Source organism: Orycteropus afer, unplaced genomic scaffold (genome assembly GCF_000298275.1).
Source record: "Orycteropus afer afer isolate SDZICR_OR568_19922 unplaced genomic scaffold, OryAfe1.0 scaffold00254, whole genome shotgun sequence".
NCBI lineage: Eukaryota > Metazoa > Chordata > Mammalia > Tubulidentata > Orycteropodidae > Orycteropus > Orycteropus afer.
This window is the reverse complement of record NW_006921841.1, coordinates 2,429,462-2,454,571: the sequence shown is the minus strand read 5'-3', so window position 1 is coordinate 2,454,571 and position 25,110 is coordinate 2,429,462. Positions and strand designations below refer to the sequence as shown.

At 36.7% G+C, this 25,110-nt stretch overlaps 1 protein-coding gene across 1 annotated transcript in view; it reads left to right on the top strand.

Annotated features, from left to right (window-relative positions):
• The window catches only part of ITPR2 (inositol 1,4,5-trisphosphate receptor type 2), a 724,583-nt gene that overhangs the window by 186,568 nt on the left and 512,905 nt on the right, over positions 1 to 25,110 (top strand). The window contains exons 3-9 of the mRNA XM_007949781.2: positions 6,029 to 6,144; positions 6,994 to 7,080; positions 9,887 to 10,045; positions 18,244 to 18,342; positions 18,960 to 19,043; positions 19,323 to 19,469; positions 23,515 to 23,610. Of these exons, the coding sequence (XP_007947972.1) occupies positions 6,029 to 6,144; positions 6,994 to 7,080; positions 9,887 to 10,045; positions 18,244 to 18,342; positions 18,960 to 19,043; positions 19,323 to 19,469; positions 23,515 to 23,610 (788 nt within the window). The remainder of the gene's footprint in view (positions 1 to 6,028; positions 6,145 to 6,993; positions 7,081 to 9,886; positions 10,046 to 18,243; positions 18,343 to 18,959; positions 19,044 to 19,322; positions 19,470 to 23,514; positions 23,611 to 25,110) is intronic.

Here is a 25,110-nt window from a genome sequence, read left to right as displayed (position 1 = left end):
AAATTCTATGATGAAAGACCTAGGCACATAACTTACTCTCTGTGTTTTTGCATCATTATCTCAAATAAGGTAAGGGTAGGATCTTTTCAGAGGCCTCTTTGCACTGTAACATTTTAGTAGTCTATGAGCTTGTAACTATGTAACTAGAAAAGGCCATTTCTCTTTCTCTCCAGTAGTAAATAGCTGATTTTTGCCTAGAGGAACATATCTTCATGGTTGCCTGGAGGAAGCAATCTTTATGGTTGCCAACCCACGTGGCAAGATTAATTTTAATGTTTGCTGACACATACAATAAAATTTCCTGGGCTTTCCTAGTATTCTAGAGGACATTTACCTTTTAGATACCCTCTCTAAACTTGCCTTAGGCTGTCATCCATGGAGGTAGAGATTTGATTTGAAATATTCATACTTAAAAGAAAGCAAACAAAACACACTCCTTTTAAAAGTCTCTAAACATAGAGATTTTTATATAAATACTGTAATTCAGGATGGTTTTCTTAGAGAAACTGAAGAAAAATACTACTGCTAATCAGAAGACTGGTGGTTCAAACCCACCAGCCACTCCTCGGAAGGAAGGTTGGGCAATCTACTTCCGTAGTGATACTGCATCGGAAACCCAAGGAGGGGTCGCTATGGGCCGACTCAACGGCAAATAACAACAACAACAACAACTCCTTTGATTAACTCTTAATTTTAATTTCTAGTGTCTAGATCCTTTTGTCTGTTTGCCTCAGGCCTAGGGAGAGTTTTCTTACCATTTTCCATGTTATCATTGGGAAGGTCTTAGCTTGCTCTTCTACAGAGACCATTGTCTGCCTTGAATATTGCTGCATTTTCTTTGTATCAGAAAGAGAAAAAGAGAAGCTCCAGAGGCCCTCCCTGCTCACCTTTCTCCTAGTGGAGATAATAAAACCCTTGGCAGCCATGTTCCTATATTTAGTATGAGGTAATTTTACAAGCTACCATGAAAGAGCCATTTGTTGACCGCTGCCCTGTGACAGGCACTTGCTGATGACTGAATATGCCTTCTCTCATTTAAATCTCACATCTTTAGGAGGGAGGAGAAATGAAACCAGGTTTTCTTTCTACCGTTATTACCAAAGGCAGCTGCTGCTGCCAAGGTGTAATTGAACTTTTACATATAAAAGCTGTGAATGGAGCTCCAAAGACTATGGGGGACAGAAACAGAAACCGTCTCAGATACAAATATTTTAGAAAGTGCTTTGTAGGCACAAAGCAAAGCATTGCAAAACCACTTAGATAATAAGTATTGTAAGTGGAGTGTTAAGAGTGACTTCCTGCCAGGCTTCCCAGAAACATTGGAAGGTTAGGTCTTTGACATACAGTTTTACATCTGTGGATTATGTGCTACAGACCATTTGAATGGCTTTCATATGTGTTCCCTCCACTCGTAATGTAAGCAGACTAAAAAGGCTACCAATTCTTTCAGTTTGAAATCAGCACCTCTGGGAAGTTTAATTTCCTTCCATAGGTGTAAAAAAATTGTTCTTATTCTAAGCCATTGTTCTTACAATATTACCTGACTTATTATATTGTTGAATTACTAACATTTCCTGAACTTCTGTACTTCTGCAAAACTGTTGGCCTTAGGACTTAAGGTTAATCTTTTTATTCCTTTTATTTCTGTTTTTGGAGCTTGCTCTGAGAGGGAAACTTTTCCTTTTTTAAGTGCTTTGAGTCTTGAAATGCTGAAGACATTGTCATTATCTAATTTAAAAACACTAATTCTAACCCAATTTCTAATTGGAGACCCGCTTAAAACCTCTTCTTAGCACTGTGCCTAAGGTATCTGACTGCTAACCAGAAAGCTGGTGATTCAAACACCAGCTGCTCCTTGGAAGCAAGACTGGGCAATCTACTTCCATTAAGATTTACTTCCTTGAAAACTCAATGGGGGTTGCTATGAGTCAGAATGGACTCGATGGCAGTGATTTGCATAATTTTAGAGAATGGGGTAATTTTAGAGAGTGAGAAGACTGTGAAATACTAGGGAGCTAGTTTTAAAAGCGGGAGCTCTGGTAGCATAGTGGCTAAGACACTTGCCTGCTAACCAGATGGCTGGCGGTTCAAACCCACCAGCCACTCCTCGGAAGGAAGGTTGGGCAATCCTACTTCCGTAGTGATACTGCCTCGGAAACCCAAGGAGGGGTCGCTATGAGTCAGGGCTGACTTGACGGCACATAACAACAACAACAACAACAAGTTTTAAAAGCAGGGTGGCGAGCTCAGGCGAGAGTGGTTAGGCTGTGAAGTAGCTGAGTTCCTGCAGGCCAACAAGAGCAGGAGGCTTGTCAAAGGCTCCACCCAGACTGTGCTAGCAATTGTATTTGCATGTTTTAAAAGACAATCAAAGGTAATAGAGATAAAATATTTTGTCCATTGCTATTTTTTTTGGAGAACTTTATACAAAAACATATTGGTGCAGCTTAAATCAAAGGAGGCAAACATTTTGTTGTTAATCGGGCACTTTTGGTGTATATTCAGAGAAATCTAACTTGTTTCTCTTTGGTGAGAGTTCTGTAAGAGTTTAGTCATCTCTTAATCTTAGTAAAGCTATTGCTGAAAGAATGAAGCAATATTAATAATAATGCTTACATATAATAGGGCTTTAAAGTTCACAGAAAACTTTCACACAGACTATCTTTTTGTGCATCTCAGCAGCCTTGTGAATTAGGTGTGGTAGGTATTATTAACATTTTTATGATGCAATAAATTTAGAATCAGACCAAATATGAGACTACATCAGGATCAGTATATTTTTTCAAAGTTTCCTAAAGAAGACAGATAATTGAAAACATGCATACTTCTTTACACACAAACTCATACACACACAACTACCCCCACCAGCATCAACAGCAACGAAAGCACTTTTACAGAAAACTGTGTGAGTATGTGTGTCTTACGTTCCCACCTGTCAAACAAAATAGTTCTGGGATAGTACCCACACTGAGACAAATGCCAGTTACTTATTGTAACATGAAATGAGATGTCACCTGTGGAAGTCTGAGAGGGACCATAAAAACTAAATCCTAGAAATGAAAACCGAAACCAAGCTCACTGCCATCAAGTTGACTCCCACTCATAGTGACCCTCATTGGGTTTCTGAGGTGGTAAATCTTTACAGAAGTAGATTACCTTATTTTCCTTCCACAGAGTGGCTGGTGGGTTTGAACCACCAACCTTCTGGTTAGCAGTCAAATGCCTTAGGGCACTGCACCACCAGATCTCCTTTAAAAATGAAAGGGGCTTTTGAAATCTAAGGCTTTGTATCTGAGACAGGGCGTGTGGAGAGAATCTTGTTTATTATTTTGGCCATCTTTATTTTCCCTCTCCCTCCCTTTTGCCCCCCTTGACATTTAACGATTATTAATCCTACTTGTTCTACTGCTTTCTTTTGAATGTATGTCTGTCTTACAACTACTCTACATTCCAAATTTGGATCTTCACCATCTCTAATGAAACTTGCTCTTGCTCATGTCATCTTTTCACATGTAGTAAGCTTAAACCTCTGATAGTTTGACATTTTCCATGGTATAAAGTTCAAACTTTAGTTTTGAACACATAAAACTATGTAGACCCTGCCTTAGCTAAAGCTGCATTTTTCTCTCACATCCTAGGCAGGAGTTTTCCTGAGTGGTTAGTGATCCCTTAACATTCGCCTTCTCTGCCTTTGTACCAGCCACTGGCTCTGTTTCAAATGCCTGTCCTCTCTGAGCATTTGAACTCCCATGCCCATGTGCTGAATTGGTGTATTCTTCCTTTGGGAAGCCTCTTCAGACTTCTGCTGGTGCAGTTGATCAAAGCATCTTTGTGCCCCATGCCACCTTCCACAAATTCCAATATGAAACTTCAACTCACAGTAGATGCCTGCCTCACCTATTGGACTGTGAGCTTTCTGAGGACAGAGTCTGAGTCTTAGCACCTGGCAGCACAAGGCCTGAGCCCTGGCAGGGGTTTACAGTAAACACAGGTTGGCTGAATGTTTGGCTTCAGTTCATAATGACCTCAGGAGTGGTTTGGCCACAACACAGTCTGCTTTGGTCAGGATGATCTAGAATTTAGGGACAAATATTTTCTCCATCAAGGAACCCTTCACTTCTACTTCACTCAGGGAAAGAGCTTTATTATGAATTTGTAGTAATAGAGAGGAATAAACTTTTCCCCTTTTGTTTTCATTACCTAAATAAAGTCAGAAGTTTAGACTGAGACTATAGAGTTCAGTTATACTTGAACACCAAAACTAAGTAGCGTCTGGCCACTTTCCTGATACAAGATAGTTAAACAGTCTGCGGCAGTAAGTCGGAAGCATTTTTTTAGTTGTATCTGTGGATGATCTCTGTGTTTGTGCTTTAAAAAGGTTGTGTGTTCTTTTCATCATTACTAGTATATGTGAAATAATTTCTAGGATTTGTAAGATATGGCTGCCATGGAGAACAGTGTTCAGGGCTAGGTCTTTTGGTGGCCACGTGTATGTAACAAGTGGTGATTATTGTGTCATATAGTAACTGTGGGGAGCTCTGGTAGCGTAGTGCCTAAGGCACTTGACTGCTAACCAGAAGGCTGGCAGTTCAAACCCATCAGCCACTCCTCAGAAGGAAGATGGGGCAATGTACTTCCGTAGTGATACTGCCTGGGAAACCCAAGGAGGGGTCGCTACGAGTCGGGTCCGACTTGATGGCACATAACAACAACAACATAATAACTGTGATTGTCTCTCAGCCTGTGTTTAGCAGTGTTCTGCTACCTATAGAATATTAACTCATCCCTATCAGTGCACTATATCAGAATTATTTCTCTGTAGGCTTGTGTGTCTGTGGTGGGGATGATCAATAGAATTTGTGCCTATAATTATAAACTATAAAGTCAAAACTATTTCTGTGTTTTCTCAATTCCTTAAGAAAAATTACAGTCATAATCTTTGATCATTTATGCCATTAGAACCATAAGCAACTGAAATTTTAAAAAGATTAAGCCCAGCATTTAATTTTATAATTAATTTTAAAGAGAAAAATAGAACTTGGCTATTGTAGATACAATATAGTCAAGAATGTGGCTGAAATGGCTATTTGATTTGACTGAATTTTATTTTTGTAGTATATATTTGAGAATCGAGAATGATTTTAACACAAATCAACCAAGCTAAGGTAATTTTTGTTATATTAAATTCAGGCAATATTTTTGTGTGTGGAAAAAAATGAAAATAATGTTTTAGATTATTTATATCACTACTCCTTTATCATAGAATATTAATAATTGACCTAATCCAGTCCAAACATACAAAATGTTAGGATGTAGAAGACTTCATTTTCCTCATTAAAAAGAAAATATTTTGCTTTTGGACTCGGCGATATCACTAACTTCTAATATTCTCCTAAGATTTCTTATCTTGATATTTAAGCATAGACTCAGGACTATCATCTTGGTTTATTTTTGTTTTGCTTTGCTTTGTTTTTCCATTATATCACACTGCTTCTCAAATTTTCACACTGCATTTATGCTAGATAGGCACAAATTAGAAGTGTTGACTTGGGGAATGGATGACTATACTGGTCAGTATGATTATTTGTGCTTTCTGCATCAATTTGGCTGTCAAAGATGCATATTATGATTAAGCAACTAATTGTGCAAGGTCAGATAAGACAGTGAAAGTCACTTATCTCATTCCATACATTTTCAAAGACCCAAGTAGCCCACCATAAGTAGGAGGTACTTATAATATAGCAATTACATCAGTTTGATTTCTTACACATTGCCCTGAGTGTACTACCTTTTAAAAAAAACTTCAACTAAGGGGGAGGGATTATTTTAATTGAGTCTAAACAATTGTTTGAAAAGGGTTGTTACACAGGGAATTTGAGAATTGCCTGGAAGATGGATTAGGTGATCTTTTTGAACGTTCTTTATAGTCACAGATTCTAAGATTTTGTAAAATACTGGGCTATAAGGGGGATTTAAGATATATTTGTGTCCTTGGTTACAGTGTTTTTGTTTTGTTTGTTTGTTGCAGACTGCCTTTTCAAGGTGTGCCCTATGAACCGGTATTCTGCCCAGAAGCAATATTGGAAAGCCAAGCAAGCCAAACAAGGGAACCACACAGAGGCAGCCTTGCTGAAGAAATTACAGGTGAGGGCAGAGCTTCCATATCTGTCTGGTTTAGGCTGGACTTAGAACAGTAATAATACAGGATATGTATTTGTGGCCTTCTAACCTTGTAATTTTACCCTGTATACAGGGAGTTAAAATAGGTGTAGCAACTCATTGAAAGTGGAGACTTTTATAAGTTGTAAGGTGTGACCATTTATTTCCTGACATGTACGTCACACATTCTTGCTGCTGTTTTTAGGGTGTGCCAGAGTAATCAAAGCTTCATATCAAACTGAAAAACAATTCAGAATCTCTTGGAATAATATGAAATCCAGTCATATTGTATTTGATGAAGTGCTTAATTTTTTTCCTCAGACTATGGGGAAGTAGGGAAAGGAAAGTCTGATGTTTCTGGTTTGGCTAAGTATAAATTTGATAGTGATTAATTTTATATGTCATTAAAATTCCTGTTATTTTTCTGAATTGAAATTGTACTTTGAGACTTTGAGATTCACTTACCATCCTAGCTGTTTTTTCTAGCAGTATTTCTTCTGACAGGAATTTCATGAGACCAAAGAGCCTGGTACTTTTCTGAAATTTCCAACATATTAGTGACCCAAGACATTTTGGCTGCATTTCAACATTAAATTGAGATAATTATCATACTCTGTAATAATCATTTTGTTTAATTATCTACTCTATGTGCCCATCTTCATCCCCCAAAGCATCAAGAATAAAGCGACTGGCTTATTTTGTTTATGTTATTATTATTCTTTGCACTTAGATTGCTTGGCATAGTTAGGTATTCAAAATATACTTACTTCCTTGTTAGTTATTGAACTCTGTTTACTATGTTTTCACACTGAATATTTAATAATCATTTTATAGCATGCTGCAGAATTGGAACAAAAGCAAAATGAATCAGAGAATAAGAAACTGTTGGGAGAAATTGTGAAGTACAGTAATGTTATACAAGTAAGTCTCTAAAATATTTATTTTCTCTTAAAGGAGGTGAATATGTTATGGGTAATTTGCATTTGGTATGAATGCTAGACTGTGTTAAAATTTTGAGATACAGCAGTTTGTTCTTTGTCAGGAATTACTGATATAGTGACATTTTAAGTTGATATTCAACGTATTGTTCTATATATTTCAGCATAAATCCAGTGTGTACACAAATAATTTATCTAGATGTAAGAACAAGTATACATTCTTATTACATCAAAAGACAGGATGAGGAAATATAATTTCTAAAGGGTTATAATAAAATAGTCCTTTAAAATTAATAGGACTAATTTGTAACATATGAAGCTTTATCTTTTCTTTTGTTGAGAGAGGATAGTTTCAAATTGTACTTTTAGATAGAGATCATCCTCGAATTGTTACTGCTCTTTCAATTAGTATGCACTCTGATTTATTTTAGCTACGTTCCTTTCTTGTGCTTCATTTGATTGTTTTAGCTTTTTCTAAGTTTGTGTGTTAATATATGGCCTATGTTGTTCTCAAAAGAATGTAAGACATCTTCAAATATACATATAACATAATGAGATTAAAAAGAAAATAAAAGGTGGTTGGGTCAAAAGAAAAATGATGGTTGGATGAATAAGGTGAATTCAGAGGCAAGTCATGTTTATACAATCCATGCTGCAAAGTCCAGTCAACTTTGCTGGAAGCTTTTTTGTTGCCCATTTGGCCATAAGGGAAGCATAACATGTTACAGTATTCACATCTGAGGTCCTTAACATAGTACTAAGTCACAGGTCTAGAAGCACAACGGTTACTAGGAATAAGGCCAGAGAAGTATTTCTTCTATCAACACTCATAAAGAAGACACTGTTTAAATAGTGAACAATTGCCTTAACAATTTCCTCACAGTAACTACTACAATGAAGTGTTTCATGGAATTGTTTTTAAAAGTAATATCCCCTGATGTTTTGTCATTGGCCAATGACAAAATGTCAGAGTATAGGGCAGTCAAAGCAGTTCTCTGATGGGACAAGAAAAGAGAGCCAGGGTTTGCAGTTCTCTGATTATATGATTTAGTGATAATAGATAATGTAGCCTCTGTACCATGGGTAGGCTGCATGTCCCTTGGGCCAAATCAAACCAAACCCCCTAACGTTGAGTCTATTCTGACTCATAGTGACCTTATAGGACAAAGTAGAACTGCCTCATAGGGTTTCCAAGGTTGTAAATCTTTATTGAAGCAGATTGCTACATCTTTCTCCTGGAGAGTGGCTGATGGGTTTGAACTGCCAACCTTTCGGTTAGCAGCCAAGTACTTTAACCACTGTGCTTCCAGGGCTCTGTCCCTTAGGCAGTCATCCATAAATATTGTTTCTCTCACCAAGTTTCGATTAGTTATTATGTGGCAGCAAATGGAGCTTATGTTCCTTATTAAGTGCCTGAAGCACAGATGCCCGTGTGGTCAGTTAAGGTCTGAGTCAGGTGCTCTAACACGTTGGGTGCCGAAGAACTGGGGTCAGTCCATGAGTTCTCATTGGTCTTTGGTAAAATGAGAGCCAAGTGTATTATAATGGGTTGTTAAAAAGATGATTTCTTTTTTCCCCTGATTAAAGAGCTGACTTTTATTCCTAGATAAATTTCTTCTGATATTTTGGGTATTAAAATGACCTTTCGTTTTTGAAGTGATTGTGACAACAGAAGGAGCTGTGATGGCATAGTGACTAAGGAATTTGACTACTAACCACAAGGCTGGCAGTTCAAACCCACCAGCCACTTCTTGAAAGGAAGGTTGGGCAATCTACTTCCGTAGTGATACCGCCTCAGAAACCCAAGGAGGGGTCGCTATGAGTAGGATCCAACTTGACGGCAGTAAGTTTGGGTTTTGTGACAATAGATAGGAGGAGGTGTCTTGTTTTAGTTTTTCTTACTCAGTTGGATTAAAGTTATTAGCACTATATTGATATTGACCTCCATTAATTTTGGAAATGAAGTCTGTGAGTGGTATAACTGGTCAGCACACTTGGATGATAACCAGAAGGTTGATGGTTTAAGACCACCTAAAAGTACCTTGGGAAAAGGGCCTGGCATGTACTTCCAAAAAAATCAGCTATTGAAAACCCTTTGGAGCACAGTTCTATTCTGATAAACGTTGAGTTACCCTGAATCAGAATTAATTTGCCAGCAACTAGGGAGAAAAAATACTTTTGAAAATATTTGGTCCATGGACTCCAAACAATCTAAGAAATAGGATTTTTACACTCATCTGAGATGGGGGTAAGGTTATTATCCTTTTGTGGAGGTTACTGAACTTTTTTAAGAGTCACATTTAAAGTGAAGGCTAGCCTGCCTCCTCATGAAGGTAGAGCTTAGGCACACATGTTTGATGATACTAAGTCAACTGGTACATTATCTTACCTTCTTTGTTTTTCTTTAGTTTATTATGTTTTTGTTGCTCTGCAGGAATTAAGAATGGGTGTGGTTTAAGGGAAACTCTAGCTCTCCTTTTTAAAGCCTGCCATTATTCTATTATTTGTCAGTAGATAAAATCATTCAGAAAGTCTCCCCTGGTTTGTTTTCTCCATGTGCCCCCTTCATGTTGAAGAGTAGTTGGGGGTAGAGGTAAGAAGGAACCTAAAGACAGGACATGGTAATCAACTCAGAAAGATGGTGAGTGCAGAGTATGAAAACAGCTCCTTTGTTTAATCTCTACCTCAAACCTTGTTATATGGGCACATGATGTATATATAAACATATAAATGTAATTAATGGAGGAGATAAAATAGTAAAAATGATAATTCATGTATTTTCTTTACAGCTACTGCATATAAAAAGCAACAAATATCTGACTGTCAACAAGAGATTACCCGCTTTACTGGAGAAGAATGCCATGCGTGTGTCCTTGGATGCTGCGGGCAATGAAGGGTCTTGGTTTTATATTCATCCTTTCTGGAAGCTGAGAAGTGAAGGTGACAATGTATGTAAAAGCAAAATTAAGAAAGGAAAACTGGTCTCATAAAGAAAATGTTTTTTAATTAATGAGAGACCCCAGAGTGTACAAAGAAAGGGAACACAGTTTTCATCTGTAAACACATTATTTTTAGGTTATTATCATTAATAGGTTAAAAGCATTTATTTGTAGTAGAACTTTGTCCAGAAATTAAAAAGACAAATTAAGATTAATTTAAAATGATTTCTCAGCTAACATTTGCATGGAATAACTTGATGTTATTTGTCATTGAGTTGATTCTTATTCATAACGACCTCATGTGGGACAGAGTAGAACTGCTTCATAGGGTTTTCTTGGTTAAAATCTTAATGGAGGTACATGAATGACACATGCAGTTTGTAATGGGCTGCTAACTGAAAGGTTGGTGGTTTGAACCCAGCAGTGATAAGTAAAGAACATTCTTTGGAGCAGTTTTACTCTGTAACACATGGGGTCACCTTGAGTCAGAATTGATTGGATGGCAATTTTATTTTTTAAAAATCTTAACAAAGCAGATTGCCAGGCTTTTTCTTCTGTAGCACCACTGGGTGGGTTTGAACCAACAACCTTTAGGTTAGTGATGAAACACAAAGTGATTGCACCACCTAGGGACCTGTGAAAGAACTTGCTGTTGTTGGCAGGTGCCATCAAATTGGCACTGACTCATAGCAACCCTGTGTACAACAGAACAAAACACTGCCCAGTCCTGCACCAGCCTCACAATACCTGCTATACCTGAGCCCAATTTTGCAGCCACTGTGTCAGTCCATCTCTTTGAGGGTCTTCCCCTTTTTTGCTGACCCTCCACTTTACCAAGCATGATATCCTTCTCCAGGGAATGCTCCCTTCTGACAATATGACCAAAGTAGGTGAGACAAAGTCTGGCCATTCTTGTTTCCAACGAGCATTCCAGCTGCACTTCTTTAGGACATTTTTTTGTTTGTTCTTCTGGCAGCCCATGGCACTTTCCGTATTCTTCACCAGCACCACAACTCAAAAGCATCAACTCTTCTTTAGCCTTCCTTATTCACTAACCAGCTTTCACGTGCGTATGAGGTGATTGAAAACATCAGGGCTTGGGCTGGGAACATCTTAGTCTTCAAGAGACATCTTTGCTCTTTAGCCCTTTAAAGAGGTCTTTTGCAGCAGATTTGCCTAATTCAATATGTCTCCTGATTTCTTGACTGCTGCTTCCATTGGTGTTGATTGTGAAACCAAGTAATGTGAAATCTTTGACAACTTCAGTCTTTTCTCCATTTATCACGATGCTGTTTATTGGTCCTATTGTGAGGATTTTAGTTTTCTTTATGCTGAGGTATAATCAATCCATACTGCAGACTGTAGTCTTTAATCTTCATAAGTAAGTGCTTCAAGTCATCTTCACTTTCAGCAAGCAAGTTTGTGTCATCTGCATATCGCAGGTTGTTAATGAGTTGTTTTGGTTACTTCATGCTGTTGTAATAGAAAATACCACAAATGGATGACTTTAACAAACAGGAGTTTATTCTGTCATAGTTTTGGAGGCTAGAAGTCTGAGTGCAAAGTGTCAGGTTCTAGGGGCTGAGTAAAAAGCCCCTTGACCTTGGGCTTCAGCTCTGCCTCTTGCTCCTGACCCACTGAAGCTGGAGGCTTTTTTTCACTCAGGCAGCTGCTGGCTGCTGAGGCTGACAAACCCAAGGTCAACAAGTAAAAAGGCACTCTCCCACTATTACCAAACCAAACAGAGGCCACTGACTCAAGTCCATTAATAGTCCCAAGATCAGCAGACAACATGGCAGGCTGGTGAATGATGACTCAGCTACATGCAGGATTCAAGTGCACCAAAAGCTGCCAAGACCTTTCTCAACTCTTCTCTTTATATACTAGAAGCAGATCACATCCCTAAGGCTCAGCTGCTCCAGTAGATTTCACCATGGAGTTAATTACCAATCTCACCAAGGGGAATAACTACCTCCAGCTGCCCAGTCACTCAAAAACAGGCCCAGCCAAGTTGATACATAACCTTAACTACCACGTGAGTCTTCTTCCAATCCTGATGCTGCATCTTCTTCATATAGTCCACCATCTTGGATTATTAGCTCAGTACACAGATTGAATGAGTGGTGAAAGTTTACAACCCTGACACACTCCTTTCCTGATTTTAAACCATGCCGTATCCCCTTGTTCTGTTTGAATGACAGCCTCCTGGTCTATATACAGGTTCATCATGAACACAAAAGTGTTCTGGAATTACCATTCTTCTCAGTGTTATCCAGAATTTGTTATGATTCACACAGTCAAATGCTTTTGCAAAGTCAATAAAACACAAGTAAACATCTTCCTGGTATTCTTTGCCTTCAGCCAAGATCCATCTGACATAAGTAATGATATCCCTCATTCCGTGTTCTCTTCTGAATCCAGCTTGCATTCCGGAAGTTCCCTGTCAATATATTGCTTCAACCATTTTTGAATTATCTTTAGTAAGATTTTATTTGTATGTGATAGTGATGATACTTTTTGCTAATGTTCACATTCTGTGGGATCACCTTTCTTTGGAATGGGCACAAATATGGATCTCTTCCAGTCAGTTGGCCGGATAGTTGTCTTCCAGATTTCTTGGCATAGATGGGTAAGTGCCTCTAGTGTGGCATATGTTTGTTGAAACATCTCAGTGGGTATTCTGTCAATTCCTGGAGCCTTGTTTTTCACCAATTCTTTCAGTGCAGCTTTGACTTCTTCCTTCAATACCAATGGTTCTTGATCATATGACAACCCCTGAAATGGATAGACATTGACCAATTTTTTTTTTTGGTACAGTGACTCTGTATATTCCTTCCATCTTCTTTTGATATTTCCTGCATCATTCAGTATTTTGTCCATAGTATCTTTCAATATTGGAATTAGAGGCTTCAGTTTTTTCTTCAGTTCTTTTGGCTTGAAAAATGCTGAGTGTGTTCTTCCCTTTTGGTTTTCTAACTCACATTTCATTATAATAATTGACTTTGTCTTCTCAAATTGCTCTTTGAAATCTTCTGTTCAGCTCTTTTATCTTGTCATTTCTTCCATTTGCTTTAGCTACTCTCCACTCAAGAGCAACAGTCAGTCTCTTCTGACATCCATTTTGGTCTTTTCTTGTCTTTTTAATGACCCTTTGCTTTCTTCATAGATGATATTCTTGATGTCATCCCACAATTCATCTGGTTTTTCAACAACATAAACAGTGTTAGTGTTAGTGTTCAATGCATGAAATGTATTCTTTAGGTGTTCTCTAAATTCAGGTGGGATATAAACAGGGTCATATTTTCGTTCTTGTGAACATATTTTAATTGTCTTCAGCTTCAACTTGAACTTGCATATGAGCAGTTGATGGTCTGTTCCACAGTTATCTCCTGGCCTTGTTTTGGCTGAAGATATTGAGCTTCTCCATCACCTCTTTCCACAGATGTAGTTAATCTGATTCCTGTGAATTCTATCTGGCGAAGTCCACATGTATAGTCACTGTTTATGTTGTTGAAAAAAGGTATTTACAATGAATAAGTCATTGGTCTTGCAAAATTCTATCATGCAATCTCTAACATCATTTCTGTCACCAAGGCCATATTATCCAACTATTGGTAATTCTTATTTGTTTCCAACTTTTGCATTCTGTTCATCAGTAACAATCAACACATCTTGATTGCATATTTGGCCAATTTCAGACTGCACAATTTTGTAAAAATCTTCAATTTCCTCATCTTTGGCTTTGTTGGTTGGTGTGTAAATTTGAATAATAGTAGTATTAACTGGTCTTCATTGTTGTTGTTGTTGTTGTTGTTATGTGCCGTCGAGTCGGCCCCATTGTAGGTGTATGGATATTATCGTATCTGTGTGCCAATGAATGCAATGCATTCCTCTTCAATTTGTCATTTCCAGCACAGTGGATCATGTGGTTGTCTGATTCAAAATGTCCCAAACCAATCTATTTCAGCTCACTGGTGCCTAGGATATAGATCTTTATACATTCCCTTTCATTTTTGACAACTTCCAATTTTTCTAGATTCATTCTTCATACACTCCATGTTCCAATTATTAATGGATGTTTTCAGCTGTTTCTTCCCTTTTTGAATCATGCCCCATCAGCAAATGGAGGTCCCGAAAGCTTTACTCTATCCATGTCATTAAGGTCGACTCTACTTTGAGGAGGTAGCTCTTCCCTAGTCATATTTTAAGTAGTTAAGTTTAAGAGTATTGAATGAGTACTCTTTCTGCATATGAGACAACGTTTCAGGACTGTTCATAACGTTTTTCTGTAATACATAAGGCAGTGTTTCACTGCTATTCATAAAGTTTCCACTGGCCAATTCTTTGAGAAGTGGATGACCATTTCCTTCTTCCAAGTCTTTGTTAGTCTGGAAGCTCCACTGAAACCTGTCCACCATGGGTGACCCTGCTGGTATTTGAAATACTGGTGGCATAGCCTCCAGCCTCAGAGGAACATGCAAGCCACCACAGTATGACAAACTGATGGATGAGTGGTGGTTAAAGAACTTAGATATCTTTAATATTTTCTGAAGCTTTTAAAAGAGAGGCAGAGTTTGCTGTCTTGTCTAGTCAGGACAAAGCATGGTTGTAAAAGTAAGATCTAGATTTAGGAAACTGTCTGTCTGCCTCCTGGAATTAATAGAGTAACATGGTGAATCATGACAGTATTTCATTAATGGGCTCTCTGGCACTCATTACAGTCTGTATGTCTTAGTAGATGTGTACTGGATGAAGAGCTATTAATTGGCATTTTCTCATCAATAGATGTTGATGACAACTATATTTAAAATATGCTGTGGAATATGTGTGTATTGTGTATCATGTACATTTTAGTAGTTGCTAAATACTTTGTTACTTTACAAGAGAGGGAGGTAATGAAAAATTATGTGAAATGATTCAATAGGATGAATAGTTTAATATTTTTGTGTGTAATAAATAAAATCATGTATAATCATGGGAGATGCTTAGCAAATGCTGGTTGATACTAAATACTGAATAATTTTCATAAATAGAGCACCCCTTACAAATACTGGGTCAGGTGATCAAGAACAATAGCTGAGTGTTTTTCTTTATTAACATGAGTTAAAAGCAATATAGAAGTATAATTATTCGAATTTTCTCAATACTTTGATTACATTTTTAATATGCTATTTTAGATATTTCTTGTCTTAGAAATGCCTTATTTTTATAGTGAATCTATTTTTTCCAGTGAATTTTAAAGTACAAATTCCATTCCACAGGATGCGAGCTTCTTGGTTTAATTTGGTTAATAAATTAGCTGGTGATATCCTCCTTAGGTAAGGTTTGAGAGAAGCATGGCATGCAGGAATGTAATGCACTTTTACGTTTTGTGTTGGATGAATTCCTTTAAGTTTAAAGTGTACTTTTTTTTTTTTTTTTGGCATCAAGTGGTGTGTGCTGTGAGCATGATACATAGTTTGATTTCAGTAGCTAGTTAATTACAATCAACTCTCAATTATTCAGAGACTGATTATGAAATTTGTGATCAACCTATGTCCTGGGAAGGAAGGTTGGGCAATCTATTTCCGTAGTGATACCGCCTCAAAAACCCAAGGAGGGATTGCTGTGAGTCGGGTCTGACTTGATGGCACATAATAACAACAACCACAACATATGTCCTTTGATACCCTTTCTTGTCATGACTGTTCTCTCCTCTCTGGCTCCTTACTCTCACTCTTTGTGAGAGTCCTGTCTATAGGTGGGCAAAAAAAAAAAAAAAAACAAAACCAAACATCTAAGACAAACAAAACCTGAGCTCTTGCTCTGAAAGAATATGATTAAATAATTGGATACATTGAAGCTTTTAGATTAGCTGTGGATTTTATGAGTTCATTCTGTTCGTTTCCTTTCCAAGTTCCCAAATGTCTTTACTGAGTCAGGCGAGAGTTGAATGTAATGAACTATTTCAAATAATTAGTTTTACTGAAAAAATACAAGCATACCCAAACACTTCATCTTGGTCAAAGTGGACAACATAATTGTTAAAGTGCAATACAGAAGTCTTCCTTATAAAGATGTGCCCTATAAAGCATGGCTTCAGCAACCTTCCTCATTGCTTTCTGCTGAAATAACTCACTCTTTTTGCTCACCTTGTGGCTTTTGTGTGTGAATAAGTTTACTGTGAAAGTACAAACACACCCCAAAAACCAAAACCAAACTCACGGCTGAGTCCCACAGCCCTATATTTGCCATATACATAATTGTATTGTGATGCTTATTTTCTTTCCTAGGACTAGGAGGCATTTTCCTAAAATATAAAGTTACTGTATATAAAGTTACTATATTTTGTTGAGGAGCTCTGGTAGCATAGTGCCTAAGGCACTTGACTGCTAACCAGAAGGCTGGCGGTTCAAACCCACCAGCCACTTCTCAGAAGGAAGGTTGGGCAATCTACTTCTGTACTGATACTGCCTTGGAAACCCAAGGAGGGGTCAGTATGAGTCGGGTCTGACTCGACAGCAAACAACAACAACAACAACAAATTTTGTTGACAGCAATTGGAAATACTATTGCTTTGTAACAAGTGGTTTGATTATTATTGTTTTTCTATTAAAGTATTTTATATTAACGTAAGAAGAGAAAACTGAAAGACATAGATGACTTTTAAAATTATGTTGAACTATTTAGCAATTAGTTAAATTATGATTTAGGTAAGTATTCAAAAAGATGTTCTGTGACCTAGATGAAATGCAAGAATGAAACTGCTGTTAGCCTTGGGATACAAGTGCTCCTATCCTGAAAAATTAATTTTCTGTGGCACTGAGGAGCACCCTGTGGTCTGTCGTTAGGACTGTGGTGTTGGTAGTTGTGAACAAACAATATATTCATGGATCCCTCAACTTTTACTTGCATATAAAGCCCTTGCTTGCTGTTGAACAGTTAGAAAGTCATTGGGGACAGCCATGAGCAGAGTATATAAATATTTCATTTTCATTTATCTTCCCATGATTGAGTAGTTAATTTTTCATTTTGATTTCAAAAGACATTAATTCTATACCTTGATGGCAGATTTAAAAGTGAGATGAGATATTTTCTAAATTATTATGATGATCAAGAGACAATTTTAACTCTTAGGGAAAGTGATTCTTCAGAGAGCAAGTAGATTTTGCTATTTTGAAAGCTACGTGCCTTGAATTTATAGCAGAGGTGGCAATGGAACATTAGAGTTTTAGTTCTCACTACAAAGTTCTTTTCCCTGTACATGGTGCCACTCAAAAGAAGAGTAGCTGCTAGTGACATATATTGGTTTTCCTTTATGGAGAGGAATTCTATAATTGAGACTGTAGGTACTGTAGTGATATGTCTTCTAATCAAACCTCACAACATAAGTAACTAAAAAATTAAACTGTTCATTATTATAATTTATAAAGCATAATTTTCTATACAATTTGATTTATGAATAAAAATACTCCAAGATAAAGTAGACATTGTTAGTGTTATTATCACTATCAACTTGGGCTTTATTTCTTTAAAACACTCTTCACACAGCCAATTTTACTTTTTATTGAACAATGAACACCAAATTTAAAAAGAAATGTTATTTTTGGATGTTCAGTAAGAGAAAACAAAATGCCCAAGGTCTAAATAAACATATTTCTAAAAGCTCACACTCATTTCTACATTCTCTAAACCTAGATGTCATTTCACTGCTTAGGAAGATTTCTGAAAGTATAGGCAAGACCATTTTGATCAGACTTACTTTTTATTCCAGAAAGAATACAAATACAAAATATTTTCTTTGTGTATGAATTCACTTGGTACCTAAATGGTGTGTGTGTGTGTGTGTGTGTGTGTGTGCATGCGTGCATGTGTTTCAGATGTTCTGTCTCTGTGTTTGCTATGTTCATGGCATAAGACCTCACATGGAGGCATAATGACCTATATATTGACTTTAAATAAGAATCCTTTATTGAAATTGGAGATTACAAAGAAAAAGACCTACACTAGCTTTATGAATCTAGACTGATATGCATGATGGGGCAGGATTATATGATCATTTTTCAGTAGATATTTTATCAGAAAGGCAAAAAGATTTGAACTAAAATATGTACGGAGGATAAATTGGTCAGGTGTTGGGGCAATAATAACTGTAGCTATTTTCACCTTCAAATCTAGCACCAAAAATCCATGGAGTGTCTCAATTGCAACTGATTTTTGATCCCTAGATTGTTGTAGGAGATAAAGTTGTTTTGATGCCAGTGAATGCAGGACAGCCACTCCATGCCAGCAACATTGAGCTTCTCGATAACCCAGGATGCAAAGAGGTGAGTTCAAGAGAGGAATTTATGGCTTTTCCTTATGAGATGGGAAAAAAAAGGCAAATAGTTTTTTTCTTTGTCTCCATGAGAAAAATCCAACATATGCTAATTAATACTCCAAAAAATACATATAAATAATGATTGTTGTTGTTGTTTGCCATCGAGTCGGCCCCGACTCCTAGCGACCCCTCCTTGGGTTTCCGAGGCAGTTATCACTACGGAAGTAGGATTGCCCAACCTTCCTTCCTAGGAGTGGCTGGTGGGTTTGAACCGCCAGCCTCCTTGTTAGCAGTCAAGTGCCTTAGGCACTATGCTACCAGAGCTCCTACAAATAATGATTAGCTATTGCTATTTTCTATTGGTCCTTTGAAGATTTTTATATAGATATATATACTTCATTTCCTCAGAAGGAAGGTTGGGCATTCCTACTTCCGTAGTGATACTGCCTTGGAAACCCAAGGAGGGGTCGCTAGACTCGATGGCAAATGCAAATAACAACAAGCAACAACAACAATATACTTTATTGTCCAATCTTGTCTTTTGTTCTTCTACTAGCTGAAGTAATAATTTCTAGAATAAAATGTAACCTATAGTCTTATAGCACAACATTTCTTTCTTAATAGGTGAATGCTGTTAATTGCAACACTAGCTGGAAAATCACTTTATTCATGAAATATAGTTCCTATCGAGAGGATGTATTAAAAGGAGTAAGTATGTACTATATAACACATTTACTGAAAGAATTGAAGATAGTTTTACTGAACTTGTAGATGAAAAACCGGTACAATCACTGCTATTTCTTAATTTAGAATTGTCATTACGAACCTTAATACTCACTAGTAAGTGTTTCTCTGAGTTTTCCTTGTAAAATTTTGAAATATATAGTTATCATTAACCAAGTAGCTAGCAAAAAGTGGCACCTGCTTCTCATGTCTCTGTGTTCATAATTTTGTTGGAAGTACAGCATTTTTGACTTGTTTTTCTAGGGTGACGTTGTTAGATTGTTTCATGCAGAGCAAGAGAAGTTTCTGACTTGTGATGAATATGAGAAAAAACAGCACATTTTCCTTCGTACAACCTTGCGTCAATCAGCCACTTCTGCTACTAGTTCTAAAGCACTCTGGGAAATAGAGGTGTGTAAATATTTTTGGCTTTTAATGAATATTTAGATCAAAAAGACAAAATTTCTTAGACTGGTTGATATAGTCTTATTGGTATAAGCATAATTTTTGATAGATCCATAAACCAGATAATTTTTTTGAATCAACTTGTACCCCTTCATTTCTGTGACCAGTGTGAAAGATGCTACTTCCTTTACCTATCTTCTCTAGGGCATCTGAGAGAGAGAGAGACAGACAGACAGACATACCCCAGAGAAAATTGTTATTTGTATCTATATCTATATCTAGATATATGGAGAGATATATATGTATTTCAACATATAGATATAGTTTATGTGTGTTTGTGTATGTATGTGATAGTTTTCATTAGGATATGAACAGTTGTAGTTTAATAAGGGCACATATCTGGGTTTTACCTTTAAAAATCCATTGTAATATGTTGTCAAGACTGATCAAATTGAAGGCCATGTGCTTCAAATGACATTGAAGTTAAGATGGAGTAGGAAGACTCACTTTAAGTGACGACAGATATCATAAGCACACAATCATTGAAGAGAACATTTATTTCTTCTGAGGATGCCATTTCTATTGCAATCAGGAGACCCGTACTTAATAATTTATTCATCCTGTAATTCAAAAAGTATTTTTAAATGTGTCAACATGGTAGCATTATTAAGAAAATGCAGGATATGGATTTTTCTTTAAAGGAGGTTTTTAAATAGTGGAAGAGATAAGGTATGTATAATCATCTATGAATAAACCAGCATATGAAAGTTCCTTCTTGATTTAATGGACATCTAGGCTGAAAGTAGTGATTCTTAACTCTTTCAAACAAATCATTTCCTTTACAGCATATATCTTCTTACACTCTCTTTAATACTCTATAATGAAATTCATCATCTCATGATTAAAAATTACTATGCCAAATTCTAATATAAAGAAGAAATAAAAGGAAAATAATTGATAATAAAATAATATGTATTCAACATATAAATGACTACTTCAGAAGTTATAGCATTTAGACAGATCTTTAATGAATACATTTGGATTTAAGAGAAGTAGAAGAGGATCAGAGCCTATTTTATACAAGAAATTCAGGAATATGAAAGAGCAGAGATAAATTATTGTTAGGAGAAGCAATAACAGAGCATGCTTTCTTGTACATAATTAAAAAAACGAGAGGGGGAAGTAACAGTATTTGAAGTAGGCAAATTACAGATTGTTGAAACAGAAAAATGAGGAAGTTTGATATTAATGGCAAATGAACTGAGTCTTATTCATAAATGGAAAGGAAAAACACCAGCCAGTTACTGTTATGTTGATTCTGGCTCATGGTGGCTCCTGTGTGTCAGAGTAGAACTGTGTCCTGGAAGGTTTTCAATGGCTGTGATCTTTTAGAATTAGATCACTAGGTCTTTTTTGAGGCACCTCTGGATTGACTCAAACCACCAATCCTTCAGTTAGTCGTTGAGAACTTAGCCATTTGTACTACCCAGGGACTCCATTTATAACTGTAAATCAGATTAATTCTCTATGTCATGACATGGTTTAGAATGGAGGTGAAATAGTACACAAAGCTTACCTTCTGTCCTGAAACCCACTACATGCCAAGGCATGCATTCAGTCTCTGGTACTCAGAAGGACGTAGAGACCCTTTCCTTCAATAGAAGGGAGATCTGGTGGTGCAGTGCCTAAGACATTTGAGTGCTAACCAGAAGGTTGGCTATTCAGACCCACCAGCTTCTCTATGGAAGATGAGGCAATCTACTTCCATAAAGATTTACTGCCTTGGAAACCCAAAGGGGTCCTCTATGAGGCAGAATTGACTCAATGACAGTGGTTTTTTTTTTTCTTTCTTTTTTCTTTAAATCCTTCAATAGGTGGAGAATTGAGGTTTTAGGGGAAAACTACCACCAAAGCCGATAGTATGAGAGGCTACAGAGAAGCTGTGAGGTAGACCTTTGAGAAGAATATCAGAGTAAGACTGGAAAATAATAGTCAACCAAAATATATATATGATTATAATATGTATTTTCACACCATACCTTTCTTACGATTGTGCTTAAAAATTATATATATAGATAGATAGATAGATAGATAGATAGATGTAATAATATGAGATATTATTTTATAATTTTATTAATGAAATACAGTGAGTTCTCTGCATTTCATCTGTCTCTGTCTGTTTCAAGTTTGATTCTAAGTCTGTTAAAAGAAATTTTAAATCTTCTTTCTTATTATTTGCTATGAGTTTTATAGCTGTTGCCATAACTTTACCACTGCACTAAAACCCTGTCCAACTGAATTTATAGTTGAAATGTTATAACACTTTGGACAGATAGAATGGAGGAAGTAAATTAATGTTTTAATAATTTTAAGATAAAGTCTTTCATTCATTTAAGCTTCCCTTTCCATAGTGAATTTCTCTTAAATCGTTGAACTTTTCATATAGCTAGATGTAAAAACTTGTTAGTATGATTATGTACTAAAGCAGTACCAATTTCTATTTATGGGAGATTTATTTCTAAAGGAGATTTGAAAAGTGTGCAAGATGTGAAGCATTCCTTTTTTGTGTGTGTTATATCAATCAGGCTTCATTTAGGAAATAGAAATCACTTTGGTGTTTCAAGCAAAGAAGGATTTCATATAGGAAATTTGTTCCCAACCTTATTGAAGGGACTGGAGGAGGAAAAATAGGGTAGTATAGATGGCCTTATCTTAAGATCAGGAACTGCTAGGAGCTACTTCTGTCCCTTCCTTGAGGCTGCACAAGTTGTCTCTACCCGTGTGCTGTGGACTCCTCCCCGTGGGAGTCCTCTGCCTACTCCAGCCTGCTGAGGTCTGCACTGACTGTAGCCCCTGTTACTGGAGCCCAAAGAGAAGCCTCTTTTTCACCTTTCCCTGTTTTCTATTTTCATGGAATGTTGCCCAGATCCCTGCTAGTGAGGCTTCAGCCTTTAGGGTACAGGGGAGAACTTAGAAAAGTGAAGATGGTGCTGAGTGCCAGCACACAGTATCTAGCACATGCTGTACTGTCTTGTGAATTGCAGAATCTTGGCAGCTGTCCATTAAATGCCAATAGCACTCTGTTGCTAGTATATATAGGTTTGGCAAAGGATATTTCTGTATGTGTATTTATATGTGCTACAAATATACCCAGGGATATAGTAGGGGCAAAGTTATGAAAACTTTTTAGCAATAACCAAAAACCTTGAGGGAATGAATCCTTGGGCTTGGGGATTTAGAAACCACCATCTTGGGGAACAGGGCGTCAATTGGTATAACATAGTCTGCAAAGACAATGTTCTATGTCTTAACTTTGGTGAGTAGCGACTGGGGTCTTAAAAGCTTGCAAACAGCCATCTAAGACACAATTACTATTCTTTCCCCTTCTGGAACAAAAAAGAGTGAAGGAAATGAAAGACTCAAGAAAATAATTAATGAAGAGGACTAATTGGTGATTCGTGTAATATGTGGCTCATGGCAAATACCTAGTAAATGATGCTGATGTGATTAATTATATTTAATACATGATTAAATAGGGGTTATTCTTACTTTTATTAGTATCTGACATAATACATACTGCTCAACTAAATGAACACACAAAGCACGTCTACACAATCCTGAGACCAGAAGAACTAGAAGGTGATTGGTTATCACTATGTGATTGGCTATCACCATTGTGATCAGGATCACAATAGAGTACTTGGCACATAATAGGCTCTTATTAAAATCTGTTGAATTAATGGGGGAGAAAAGGGAGAAACTCCACTGTATTTCCAGTTTTAGCCTTGGAAACATATCTTTTGGAGTGACGCTGCACTTGCAGATGTAAAATGTGAGCTTCATATATGTATAGTGAGTTAACTGTTATAACATGCTTCTTTCTCTTTTATGGGGAATTATGTTTTTCTGCCACATTGTACTCTCATGAAGACAAATACTAGATTTGACAGGTCAGCATTAACAGGAGAGCAGTTATGTAAACTGGTAGCATTTGCTTGCAGCAACATGGATATCATTTAGTCATTATTGTCCTTGCTCTCTTTATCTGTAGGTAGTTCATCATGACCCATGCCGTGGGGGTGCAGGACAGTGGAACAGCTTGTTCAGATTTAAACATCTTGCAACTGGGAACTATTTGGCTGCAGAGGTAAGACTAATGGACATAGTGCTGTTGGGTTCTCCAAAAGATGTTTTGCATGTGGAAACAATCAGTATGCAATTTTGATTATTGCCTATATGTTCTGGATTGCCATATAAATTATTATAAAAATATAAATATTTAGTCAAAGTCAGAGAATAATCTTTCTCCTAAAAATTAAAACAACAACAATAACAACATAAACAAAATCCTACAGTGATTCCCTATAAAGTCAAGTGGAATGGGGTATCTGATTTGCATATGTATATGATATGGCCTAATTTTTAAAATTTAGCTTTACTCTTTAAGAGAACATCTGCACGGGAGACATGATCAGTTAGTGTTGATATAGGATAGACATATAGTCCCAGGCTTAGCTTCATTGGCCTCTTTCACTGGTGGGTGGCTTTTATTGTTCAAGCCATGGAAGAATGAAGGGTTTTCTTCCTAAGACATTGAATTGTCCTAAGACTGTCAATAAAAATGGTAAAGACATTAAGTTCTTTTCTTTCTCCACTAAAAGAATGTTGACAACCAGATAGATATGAGTGTCTTAGAACTAACATTGTAGGAGTTTTAGAAATGTTGGTTATCAACTTTAAATGTTAATTAATGTTGGTTATCTACTTTAAAAATAATTTTGAAAATATTCTTCTTCAGATGGATGAAAATAACCATTCATTCTATTCCCTTCAGCTCTGTTCCTCTTTTTCTTCAAGCAAACTCTGTTTCTCTTTTTTAATCTAGAGTTTCTTCTGGGGTTGTAAGTCAGAAATTGCTCTTGGGATTTTTAATATACTTATCTAAGTTTTGGAGGTGAGGAGGGGAAAGAAGGAAATAGAATGGGGGATAAGGATAAAGAACTGATGAGAAGAAGGTGTAGGGAATGGAAAGTGGGTCCTAAAGTTTCTATAAGTGTATGACTGTGTGGACCCCATCATGCTGTCCATCCTATTATCTCTGGTAGTTTTCTTCATAGTACTTACCACCATCTGACTTACTGTACATTGCGTTTAATTGTTTATTAACTCTCTGTCAGCAGAATGCGTGTTCCATGAGAGCTGGAGTTTGTTTCATTACCACTGTCCCCAGTGTCTAGAGCAATGCTTGGCACTTAGAAAGCATTTCATGAACGTTTTCTGAATGGTATGAATACATAAATATAAGGAAACTCTTCAGGCTTCTATAAGCTTAGCGAATGGGAAGAAGGAAATATCAGGATTTCTGAGCAGCATTTTGAGTTTATTTTGGCAAATTAATCCCTCTAAGCTCCAATTTACTCCTCTGGAAAATGAGGATAATCATAATATTAATATAACAAGATTATTAAGAGAATAAAGTAAAGTGATTGGTGTAATATGTGGCTCATGGCAAATACCTAGTAAATGATGCTGATGTGATTAATTGTATTTAATACATGATTAAATGGGGGTTATTCTTACTTTTATAAGTATCTGACATAAGACATACTGCTCAACTAAATGAACTATAACTTTGTAATTTATGGTC